Below are 12,264 nucleotides of genomic sequence, written 5' to 3'. Positions count from 1 at the left end.
TACTGTAGGGGGGTTGGGGGAGAATGAGTTGAACTTACCCGGGGCTTCTAATGGTCTTCCGATGCTCCGTCTCCGGTTCACGTCTGGAATTTCAGACCTTAAAGTCTGAAAACCACTGCGCCTGCGTTTCCGTATCCTTGCTCCCGCTGATGTCACCAGGAGCGTACTGCGCAGACTCAGCATGATCTGTGCCTGCGCAGTACGCTCCTGGTGACATCAGGGGAAGCGAGGACACGGCAACGCAGCCGCAGTGGTTTTCAGAATTAAAAGTCTAAAATTCCAGAAGTGAACTGGAGGCGGGGCCAGAGCATCGGTTAGTGGCTGCGCGGGCACAGGATGGCTGCGGGGGACCATTAGAAGCCCCGGGTAAGTTCAACTCATTTTACCCCGACCCCCCTACAGTATTCCTTTAATGGCAATGCTTCTGCTGTGCGCGTAAAATGCATGCAGACAGGGCTGTTTCTGGCACCCCATGCAAGACCAGGGCAAGCGGCTCTACAAAAAGAACATTTTGTAAACAAGCTGCAAATCCTCAGGTGTGGACCTAACATTTCTCCTTTCTTTACCTAAATCCACCCAAAGTACTCAGGTTTTTTATGTAGTTGCTGGCAAGATCAATACTTGCCTTCTCTAACCGCCACCCCGCCCCCTCAGCATTCCCTCGTCTCAGCAAACCTGTACGGTGTCTCCTACCTAGAAGTAGTACAAGATAGCTAATCTGAAAATTACAGAAGAAACAGCAGCTTGTTACATCATGTTAAAAATCTACAAATCTATAAATGTATGTATTAGAAAATAAGTGCTCTTTCTAAAAAACATATATATATGTATAGGTTATTGCTGAGGTTGTCAACTATAGCAGTTTTACATGTACAATTAAATATATGGCAAGTACATAGCGTAAAACCGTAGGCTCCTTCAATGGCCAGAAAAGAGCATGGACAAGACTTTTGGATCCGAGTAGATTTCACTTTCTCTGGCCTACTGCCAGAGTAGCTACTGTGTGTCACAGCACAGGATGGAGAATGAAATACTGAGGAGTAGGAGGTTTCTTGAAACTATCGGACCCTTTTTTTTTTTTTTTAACACATTTCATAGACTAATATGCAGCAGAGGGATCAGATAACAGTTTTAGGTTCATACACAGAGTCTCCAAGCCTAGCTGGGTACGGACATCTTGCATTGCAGAATGTACCCAACAAAGCAAGATTAGGTTTTGGCCAGTTGACTCTTCCAACTTCCCACAAAGACGTTGTGTTGTGCGGCAGTAGTGAACAAAGCAATCGGCCTTTCCTTATAGCTGTGGCCTTCAACAGGCTTTATCATCTTTGGTTATTTGCTGAAAAGGCTGTAGCTACACAACCCATACTAAAAAATGGCTCTCTGAGCCAAACGTTTAGGTGCTGTGAAGTTCCACATACTTCAAAGTTCAACAAAGATTTCCGTTGATATATATTTCTCTATAAAATCTCCTTCAGCATTCTACATTTTAAGGACACTTAGCCACATTTGATTAATTCCCAGTAATGTAGCAAGTTACAAAGTGGAAAAAAGGATCATGGTGGACGAGTCATGTTGGCAAGAAGAGCGGTGAGGCTTATCCAGTTGGGTTCACACATAGACCGGCTGGCATCCCTCTGCCTCATTAGACGTCATGTTGTGTTCCTCTGGTAGCTTCTCGCACTGTGAGGTTTCCACGCGGGAAGGTTTAGGGCAGCGGAATGGGTAGCCATTGTCATCGAAAAATCTGCGGAACGTGAACTCGTAAAAGGCGTGCTCTGGGTGCTTATTATTAGGACACATCAGAGTGTCCCAGGCCATAGTGCTGTCTCCGCTATCGTTCCACGGGCTTTCCTCATCCACGGGATCAAAGTTCGAGGTATCCATCGGGTGACTGATTTTTGGGACGTAAGGTGCTGGCTGTCGCCGAATGTCAGTAGAGAAGTCAATAGAGCTAAAGAAGGGGTGAGCCTTAATTTCATCTGCCCCATTTCTGCCGAGCCTGTTCTCCGCAGCGCAACACAGCTTTGTGATAAGATCTGTTGCTTCCGGACTAAGGCTGACCTGGGGGGGAATGTGAAGTGTGTTCTCCCAATTTATTACCTAAAAGACAATAAATACATAATAATGATGAATTCAACATATTTCTAAAAGTCCTAGAACAGCTATTAATGTTTTATAAATACATGGACAACACAGAGAGGGAACACTTGCAGGGCCGTTTTCACCTGCATCTCCAGGGTTACTGTCGGCATTTGTTCCATTTTTTTTTAGAGTTTCCGGCGTCATATATCGCATGCATCATGGGGGGAAAAAAAGCATAAAGCTGTGCGATTTAAAAACGCATGGAAAATCATGAAGCAAAACGTGAACGGTCGCGACGAGCCTTTACCACGTTAGGCTACTGACTTCAATAGCCAGGGCCGGCGCTACCATAAAGGCAAAGGAGGCAATTACCCAGGGCCCCAGAGCCTGTAGGGGCCCCCAGTGGCTAAAAGAGGAAAAACAATTTTTCAAAAAGACCTTATAGTTCTTGAGAAGATCGATTTTAAAGTTTCAAAGGAAAAAAAAATGCACATTTAAAAACCCGCCGATTTTAACTGTTAATAGCAAATCCACCTTAAATGATAGAAACCCTAAAGTTGCAGGATATGTTAAGGAGATCATTGGAAATAAGAGGAAAAAACAATTTTTCAAAAAGACATTATAGTTTTTGAGAAAATCGATTTTAAAGTTTTGAAGAAAAAAAGTATACTTTTAAATGCGGTAAATGTCACTTTTAGTAGCAAACCTAACGGTAGTGTAATTTTACATGCATCAAAAGAAAGAGCAATACATTTCCTGACGGGTGTTCCAGGAGGTTCTACGCAGCCGCAGCGCTTTGGCCAGGGATCGCTATACAGCCGCAATATGGCTGTATGAAGATCCCTGGCATGTTTTCCTATTTTCCCAATTTTTTTTTTTTTAATAGATTTAGAGTGTGGGAATAAAAAAAATTATGTGGGGTCCCCCCTCCTGAAACTTTTTAACCCCTTGTCCCCTGCGCAGGCTGGGATAGCAAGAATGTGGAGCACCGACCTATTGGGGCTTCACACCCTGACTTTACCAGCTGCAAAAAAAGGTCCCTTAATGCCGATTTTTGTTCCGGGGTATCTGTTGGGGGGGCCCCCCAGGTTTATTTTGCCCTGGGGCCCCATTGTTGCTAAAACTGGCCCTTTCAATAGCCTGTGGAATCGTGCGTGTTTTGCTGTCTGTGGCAAAACACGTACATTCATATCTAGTGTGTTGCCTGCCTGAAGGTATGACACTTTGTTATAATGTTAAGTAGTTAGTGTACAGCTTGTATAACTGAGTAAATTCTCCCCACTTTGGGCAGATTTTTGACATTCTTCATTTCGGGGCGTTCTTACTTTTTTCTGCCCGAGGATTAGACAGTAATGGTTGTGTATTGTGTTATTTTGATGAGACAGCAAATTTACACTGGGTAGTTTGGGTAGGTAAAATTCAGGGTAGTTTGAGCCTTTGCAATTCTCTCTTCTACATACCTCACACTACCCAGCAGTAAAAACTACGGCCTCTTTTCCATGGATGACTCAGCTTGTTTGTTGAGCAGTTCAGCCACCCTGGCTGACGGCAACAAGCGCCGTTTGGCCTCCCTATAGTGTCACTCCCACTTCCTGCTGGGCACCAAAGGTAGGGAAAACCCTGGATCGTAATACTGAACTGAGGTGTTCTGGAAACAGGAGAGGGGGAGGAGGGGCTTCTCTTTTTAGAGGACCCCCGAATGTTGCTACAGGCCTCATGGACTGGTATTGCTCAAAGGGTGCAGCCCTTACGTTCCAAATTCCCTGGGGGATACCAGTCTGCATGGAAGGCAAAGGGTTAATTAGGCTTGGCAAAGGGTGACAAAAAATAAAAAAAAATTTTTTTTACTTCAAGTCCCACTTCCTGTAAAATGTGCATGGCCATCACACATTCAGTTAATAATGGTGCAAATTGAACAAACTACAGGAAAGGTGGGCTCCAGAAGAAGGCTGGGCTCCAGGTCGCAACCAGATTGTGAGATGCCGCTTACCTTGAGCTGTGTTTCTGTGGGATTGGATGCTAGGAAAGGAGGCTGACCAACCAGCATCTCGAAGAGAATGACGCCCACACTCCACCAATCACAAAGTTGAGTGTATCCTGCACAACAGAACAGAAAGGTAAGACACAGAGGAAACTGCTACCAAGGTGCTTCCTGCCACTGGAGCAAATACTTTCATGTATTTCATACAACACACATGCTGGTACTCATAATAATACTGTTCACTTTTTTCATACAGTACTTTGTAGCCCTGCTCTCTTTACACCATTCATCCTCATGGGATAAGCAGGTGTTGTATCTCTCTGCCAGTATTCTATTTTACCTTAAAGAGAACCCGAGGTGGGATTTAATTCTGTTAGTGGGGCACAGAGGCTAGTTGTGCACACTAACACCAGCCTCTGTTGCCCCATGGTGTGCCTCCAAGACCCCCCTGCGCGCCGCTATACCCCCCGCAGTGCTGGCGACACGCAGCGTGTCGCCAGCACAATGTTTACCTCTGCCTGTCTGTTAGCGCCGCTCCCCTGCCTCCTCCGTATCGGCGCTACACGCCCGCGTCCCTTCCCTCCCGCTGATGGGGCAACAGAGGCTGGTGTTAGTGTGCACAACCAGCCTCTGTGCCCCACTAACATAATTAACTTCCACCTCGGGTTCTCTTTAAAATGGACTACACACCTATTTTCATAATGGCTCTGACCAGTTTTAAAAAGAGAACCTGTACTGAGTAAAATTATTCAAAAAAAATATACGAGGTAACTTCAAATGAACATTACCCGACGCCCGACGCAGCGCATCACACCGTCAAAAACAGGCCTTCAGGGAACACCTCGCTATAGCGCGGTGTTCCCTGTCTGGCCACCGGCTAAGCAGGAAGTGACGCGCGCTTGCCGTCACTTCCTGCTTCGGGTATGTGGAAGTGTACTGTTTAAATGCGCTTCCGCTCATGCGCCGCCGCAACACCTCATTGGTTTGCGTCAAACAGTGCAACGCTGCGGTTTGATTGAATTCAAATTAGATTCCCTGCCAGAATCTATTGGAAATTGATGTGCTGTGTGTGATAGGTACCGATTCCTTTGGAATCGATTATTTTCAGAAAGTGAATATTTTCACACCTTATCAGTGAAATGCCTTTTATCTCACCAGCAAGCAAGGAAATAGAATGATTTTGACAGACGTTTTTCATCTACTCTGTGGTACTTTTTTTCAAATGCAGAGTGCTGAAAAGTTATTTTAACCACTTCGCGTCCCTGGGGTTTTCCCCCTAAAAAACCAGAGCAATTTTCTACATCTCACACTCCTCTCATTCATTTGCCAATATCTTTATCACTACTTATCATACATAAATGGTCTATACCTTGTTTTTTCCGCCACCAATTAGGCTTTCTTTGGGTGGTACTTTTTGCTAAGAATTAAATTATTTTCTATGCATTTTAAAGGGAACAAGGGGTAAAAAATGAAAAAAAGTCATTATTTCCCAGTTTTCAGCCATTATAGTTTGAAAATAAAAGTTACTGCTGTAAGTTAAACCCACACATTTTATTTTTCCATTCGATGTGGTTATTTCACCATTTAAAATTCAATCCTAGTACAATGTATGATGACAATAAATTATTTGGAAATAAAATGAATTTTTTCATTTTGTGTCTGATTTTTATTTAGTTATTTTTTTCCTACTTTATAGTTCGATCCTCCCCCCAGTTAGCCAGATGTGCACCTACATACGCCTCCCTCCCCCACAGTTGGTCAGATGTGCCTCTGGATACCCCCCCCCCCAGCCAGGCCTTAGTACCCCTCCCCCCCCCCAGCTAGCCAGATGTGGATATTTATCTATCCCCCCCCCCCCAAGCTGTCTGGTTGTGTCTATTCACCCCCCCCCCCTCCATAGCCAGGTGTGTGTGCGCCCCTTTAACCCCCCTTGTTGATCCTGTGTTGCTCCCCGTGCCCCCCCTAACCCCCCCAGCAGCGGTGTTTTATTTACTGATTCCCCCCCCCCCCCCGAGCAGCTGTGTTTTTTTTTACTGATCCCTCCCCCAACCAGGCCTTAGTACCCCTCCCCTCCCCCCCCCCAAGCTGTCTGGTTGTGTCTATTCACCCCCCCCCCTCCATAGCCAGGTGCGTGTGTGCCCCTTTACCCCCTCCCTCTCCTTGTTGACCCTGTGTTGCTCCCTGTGCACTGCCTCAACCCCCGCCCGCTTGACGTCATCAAGCCGGGACCCGATCCATTCTGCACATAGAGGCTGTTAGCGGTACTGAATGGAGGGGAGCCGATCGCCGCTGCAGCATCAAGATTAGGTGAAAGTTTTCTTAGCAATTCCCCATGCTGCCTGATCGCAGCATGGAGGAGGAGGGGGGGGGGGGGGTTGTAATTACAGGGGATCGGGAGTGGGGTGGGGGGATCGGACACCTGGGAGGGGATCCCTTATTAGTGAAGTTAGAGGGAGGGGGGTTGATGAGCCCAGGTGCGTGCTAGCACGCACGCTGTGCTCATATAAAGGGGAAAACGTATAATCACGTCATGTGGCTTTCACAAGCCACTTGCAATGACGTGATTATACTGTAGTTGGGACAGGAACTGGTTAAAGAGAGGTTGATTCTCCTAGGAGAAAACCTTACGAGAGAAAAGTGAACTGAATAAGGGCCATGGTGTGAGCCAAGCCTTACTGACAGATAACAGCCTTACTAACTAACAAATACTGGCCTACGACTAAAGACTTTATTGCCTCTTCTATCCATGAAGTGAAGAGTCACTGCCCGGCACAGCTTTGTCAGGCAGCTCCTGCTGTGCTGTCCTCTGTGGTTTACAGCGCACTCACCTTTGCGCAGTAGGACTTCTGGAGCGATGTAGTTCGGAGTCCCCACTAGTGAATGCGCCAGGCATCGGTGGTGTTGTCTCTTGGCTCGTTGCTCCAGCGTCTTCAGTCTGTCGCCGCACCTGCAGTTAGACACATCATCCCACAGCTCACTGGGCTCCATACTGTCCTGCCGGATGTGGTTCCCTTAATGGCGTGTAAGAGAAGTGGCGTTATTTCATGTTATTCTAAAAACCTGCATTGATTGCTAATGAAATACATTGCACGCATGACACACAGAAAGGTGTGAGCCTCTGTCAGGCTGGTAGGCTGGGTTCACACATAAATCTGTACATTTCCGGTCCAGTCCGAATCTGTCAAAGGTACCTAACAAAATTGGAACTGTACACCTTTTATGTGTGAACACACCCATAGAAAACTGATACAAAACTGACAGGACTGGACAGAAATGTAGATTTACAGTATGTGTAAACAAAGCCATAGAAAACTCATACAAAACTGATCCTAACTGTCAAAAATAGTTATAACAGGATAGGACTGGACACATTTTATGTGTGAACTGCCTTACTGCTGTTTGTGCCCCTTTTGTGGAGAAGTCTTAACTTCATGTTTTAGACACCATCAAGGTTTGAGCTTGAAACCTGAGAGTGGCCACAAAAAAAAAAGCAATGGAAAGTAGGTGTTCTCTGTTGCTTCTACTATCTTCTAATGCTATTTCTGGCCTGCTGATGATATATAACCAACTTCAAGGTGAGGGAAACTCCCTTTAAATGGAAACATATAGAAACAAAAACCAGAAAGAAAGCGGCTCCAACTTTAAAGGACAACTGTAATGAAAGGAATATGAAGGCTCCCATATTTATTTCCTTTTAAACAATACCAGTTGCCTGGCAGCTCTGCTGATCTATTTGGCTGCAGAAGTGTCTGAATCACACCAGAAACAAGCATGCAGCTAATCTTGTCACATTTGACAATGTCAGAAACACCTGATCTGCTGCATGCTTGTTCAGGGTCCTTGGCTAAATGCATTAGAGGCAGAGGATCAGCAGGATTGCCAGGCAACTGGTATTGCTTAATAGGAAATAAATATGGCAGCCTCCATATCCGTTTCGCTTCAGTTGTCCTTTAAACCTAACCCAAGACGTAAATAGGAAAACATTATTTCGCCTGTTTAGCATTTTCATTAAAGGATACAGTTCTGCGCCTGCGCAGTAGAGACCGGATGACGTTGGCTATACCACGTGACCCGCGCCGTGGAGCGCACATGAAGCCGACCTGGCGAGGTCGGCTTCTTCAGCGGAGGACACCGGCAGTAAGCGGAGCTGCGGCGAGGGCACAGGAGGACTGCAAAGGGCTGGAGGAAGACCCAGGTAAGTGGATTTTGATTTCACCTTGGACCTCTCCTTTAAGAAAATTCTCATGAAAAGACAACTTCATTCATTGTCATTCGATTTGGGCACTGAGTAAAAACAACATTTATTAGACGATTACTTCTTTTCCCCCTTGCCCTTAAAAAGTTTTCAGATTTTTCCTAAAGATGGCCTTTAGCCAGATGGCCAGCTTGTGCTTCTTAAATGTGAGAGAGAACCACTTTTTGTAAACCGGGCTCTAGATTTGTCACTGCCGCATGTCAGCGCGCATGCGCCCGCCTGGCTGTACTCGTCCTGTCCTAACGGCTGTCAGTGCAGCACATGCGCAGTAGCGCAAAAGCACTGACACAAGGACATGGGACGCAGACACACAGGCAAATTATTATATAGGATTACAGAATGTCTGGGTTCTGTCTGGGAGAAGCTGCCTATTATCATTAACACAGCAGACAGTATAGTAACACCTAAAGCTTCATACACACAGCAAGACTAGATAGCTGGAAACAGCTGATGAATTCCATGATCAAATACAAAAGATGTTAAGCGATGTGATGTAAACGACAGCAGAACACTACAAGAAGAATGGCAAACAATTGTCAACCGATAGGATCGTTAAACGATGAAGGATGTGGGGATACTGGAGTAGACTTCGCAGACACATCATTTAATGATTATAGCACTGCGGACAATGAACGATTATCTGCCGAGCTTATCCGTATTCCGTCATGTCAACAATTCATAAGTGGGGCAAATTGGCATTCACAAATGAATTTCAACAAGAGTTCTCCCTTGAATTTATTTCCAGCCGAGTGGCATGAAAAAAACAGCCAGGTGGGGTAGTGCTGGAAAATGTTCCCCATACAGCGTTCCTTGCTAGTCTAGTGGTTCCCCCCTCCCTTATACAGTGATCTCTGCCAATCTAGTGGTCCCCCCTCCCCTAAACAGCCTTCTCTGGTGGCCAAGAGGCCCTCCTCCCCCATATGGTTTCCTGGTGTTTAGGGATTCCCCCCTCCTCCCCATATAGCTTCCCTTCCGCTCGTCCTGTGCTCCCCAACCCAGTATATGCAGAGTATTCCTCGTCCTGTGTTCCCTGTTCTCCTGGTCCTATTCTCCCTGTCGTCCAGTGTGTGTGTCCCCCACCCCAATCCAGTTTTTCCTGTCATTCACAGTTCCCTCCATATTGTTCAGTGTTCCCCCTGTTGTCCAGCGTCCTGTCCCTCCTGTCCTTCAGTGTCCCCCACTGTCATCCATTGTCCCCCTTCCACATGATCCAGTGCCAATACCCCCCCATGCTGTTTTCCCAGGTTGAGTGTTTCCCCTGGTCCAGTGTTCTCCCAGTGATGAACACCTCTCCCTTACAGTACTGATTTCAGTTTGCACTATGAACACTGTCTGTACAATTACATCCTATGCATAAGGAAGAAACTAGAGCATCAGAGTAAAGAAAACAAAACAAACGGCAACATATAATATGGATTGTTTTCTTTCTTCTGATGTATTAGTTTCCTCCCCGTCATGTAACATGTTTATGCTAGTACTGGCATCTAAACTTTGTAACCTGTAAAGTAAATGGAATTTTAACATATGCATGCTTTGTTAATTTTGTTTACAGTAGAATACTAATCAGCTATGCAAATGCCGCATTTAAAAATGTAAAAGGTGAGCGTGCTTAAAGGACACCTGATATGGAGGCTGCCATGTTTCTTTCCTTTTGAACAATGCACGTTGCCTGGCTGCCCTGCTGATCATCTGCCTCTAATACTTTTAGTCATAGACCCTGAACAAGCATGCAGCAGATCAGGTGTTTCTGACCGAAGTCTGACTGGATTAGCTGCATGCTTCTTTCAGGTGAACGATTCAGACCAGAAATATCAGCAGAACTGCCAGGCAAATAGTATTGTTTAAAAGGAAATAAATATGGCAGCCTCCGTAGGTCTATCATCTTGGGTTTATTTTTAACAATAAAACCACCCCTTCCCAAACCAAACGGCATATGAAATATTGTAAATAATAAATGTCTATGCACAGTGGGAGATATGGCAGCGCTTTCAAACAGACCTCATACCTGAATGGTTTAACTGCAATGGTGAGCAGAGCTCCAGAAACTGGACTATATTGCACACCCAGCATACACTGCAGGCAAAGAGAGGGAGGGGGAATTAGTGATTAAGCTGCATCAGTGGGCAGAGCTCCAGAACCTGGACTATATTACACACCCTGCATCACTATAGACCAAGGGGGGGTGTTAGCTTCAGTGATAATTAGTGCACAATTAGTGGGGAAGTCTATTAGGTCATAATGGGCTCTATTCATAAAACCTTACCGCAAGTTTTCCGCTCAAAACAGCGGATTTTCCCGTCCATTTAGCAAAGTGGGCATTCATAAAAGCTGTTCCCGCATGAAAATCTACAATCCCCCAGCAGAGCGAGAAATTTCCGCCTTCTCCAGTGTTTTTCTAGATTTATCTAGAAAAAAGTAACAAAATGGCCATTCATAAAGATTAGAGGAAGCGGTATGTGGACGGGAAATACCGCTTCCTCTGATTTTGCGGATTACATACAAGTGAATGGGACAGACCTCCCAGAGAGAGCAGTGCACGGAGGGACTCTGCCGGCTGAAGTGTTTCCGCATGCCTTCCGACAGCTTACCGCCAGCTTTCAGCGGGAGATCTCCGCTCTTGCATCGCAGCTTTCAAGATTTCTTTGAATGACCACCCAGAAGTGTAACATACCGCTGCGGTATTTTACCTCCAGGATTTTTTCCGGCTCAGAAGTTTTATGAATAGAGCCCAATTTGTGCACTAATTATCACTGAAGCTAACACCCCCCCCCCCCCCCCCCCCCTGGTCTATAGTGATGCAGGGTGTGTAATATAGTCCAGGTTCTGGAGCTCTGCCCACTGATGCAGCTTAATCACTAATTCCCCCTCCCTCTCTTTGCCTGCAGTGTATGCTGGGTGTGCAATATAGTCCAGTTTCTGGAGCTCTGCTCACCATTGCAGTTAAACCATTCAGGTATGAGGTTGTTTGAAAGCGCTGCCATGTCTCCCACTGTGCAAAATGAAATGTAAGTATACTAGTGGCTAGCTGCCTTCATTGTTTTAAATTCACTCTCAAATTTTTAGATTAGAGTTTAGCACATAATTTTGCATCTGTTTTGCATTAGAGGCATGTATTCAGCCCTAGGGGGCTCTGCATTGCCAGCTGATGGCTTACAATTCAGGTGCATCCTTGAGCGCTTATCATTTGTCTGTTTTGCTAATAAATGTCTATGGAGGGTGCCATATTTATTTATTTCCTTTTAAACAATTACAATTGCCTGGCTGTCCTGTTGATCCTGCCTCTAATGATATTAGACTGAAGACTGCATTTGCTGCATGCTTGTTTAAGGTGCGTGATTCAGACACTACTGATGCTTGAAAGATCACCAGAACTGCCAGGCAACTGGTATTGCTCAAAAGAAAATAAATATAGCAGCCACCCTATGTCTCTCCTTCACGAGTCGTTAAAAGTCTGGGTTATTAATTAGCATCAGAAATGTCCAGTAGCTTTCTGATCTCTATATCCTGGTCTACAAGACTCCAAGAGCTTCTATAGCCGTGATGACAAAAATCTCTTCAGTTCCTCCTCGCCACTACTAGCCATTGTTGATGGATGGAATACAGAATCTCTGTTGCTTTGTACATACTAGATTTTCCCTTTCCAAAACAATCTTTCATTATCCTTTGTGTAATAATCTAGTACAGGTGCTGATGTAATCTGTATAGCCATTGTAAGTAAACCCGAAGCAATTACAAAACATTATTTCAGGTGACGTTTACCCCATTGTACACATCGTTTTTTGTTTTTTTTTTACCAAATACCGTAAGTAATTTCTTGTATACCATCCTCTGTATACCTCTAGTGGTGAGATGGAACCAGAGAAGATGCCTATAATCAAAGGCTGCCCCAGGCATCAATTATTTCCAACATGTCCGATCTAAATTTCTATCAATTTTTCAATCT

The 12,264-nt window shown here is 45.2% G+C and overlaps 1 protein-coding gene across 2 annotated transcripts in view; it reads right to left on the bottom strand.

Moving 5' to 3' along the window:
* Positions 1 to 225: 225 nt before the first annotated feature.
* The window catches only part of LATS2 (large tumor suppressor kinase 2), a 75,726-nt gene continuing 63,687 nt past the window's right edge, over positions 226 to 12,264 (bottom strand). For both annotated transcript variants that reach the window (XM_068266956.1, XM_068266957.1), the window contains 3 exons: positions 6,895 to 7,077; positions 4,076 to 4,182; positions 226 to 2,103 (listed from right to left, as the gene is read on the bottom strand). In XM_068266956.1, the coding sequence (XP_068123057.1) occupies positions 1,612 to 2,103; positions 4,076 to 4,182; positions 6,895 to 7,077 (782 nt within the window). In that variant the 3' untranslated portion in view covers positions 226 to 1,611. The remainder of the gene's footprint in view (positions 2,104 to 4,075; positions 4,183 to 6,894; positions 7,078 to 12,264) is intronic.

This window comes from Hyperolius riggenbachi, chromosome 2 (genome assembly GCF_040937935.1).
Source record: "Hyperolius riggenbachi isolate aHypRig1 chromosome 2, aHypRig1.pri, whole genome shotgun sequence".
Lineage (NCBI taxonomy): Eukaryota > Metazoa > Chordata > Amphibia > Anura > Hyperoliidae > Hyperolius > Hyperolius riggenbachi.
Note: the sequence above shows the minus strand (reverse complement) of the source record. Positions and strands in the feature narration are given on the sequence as shown.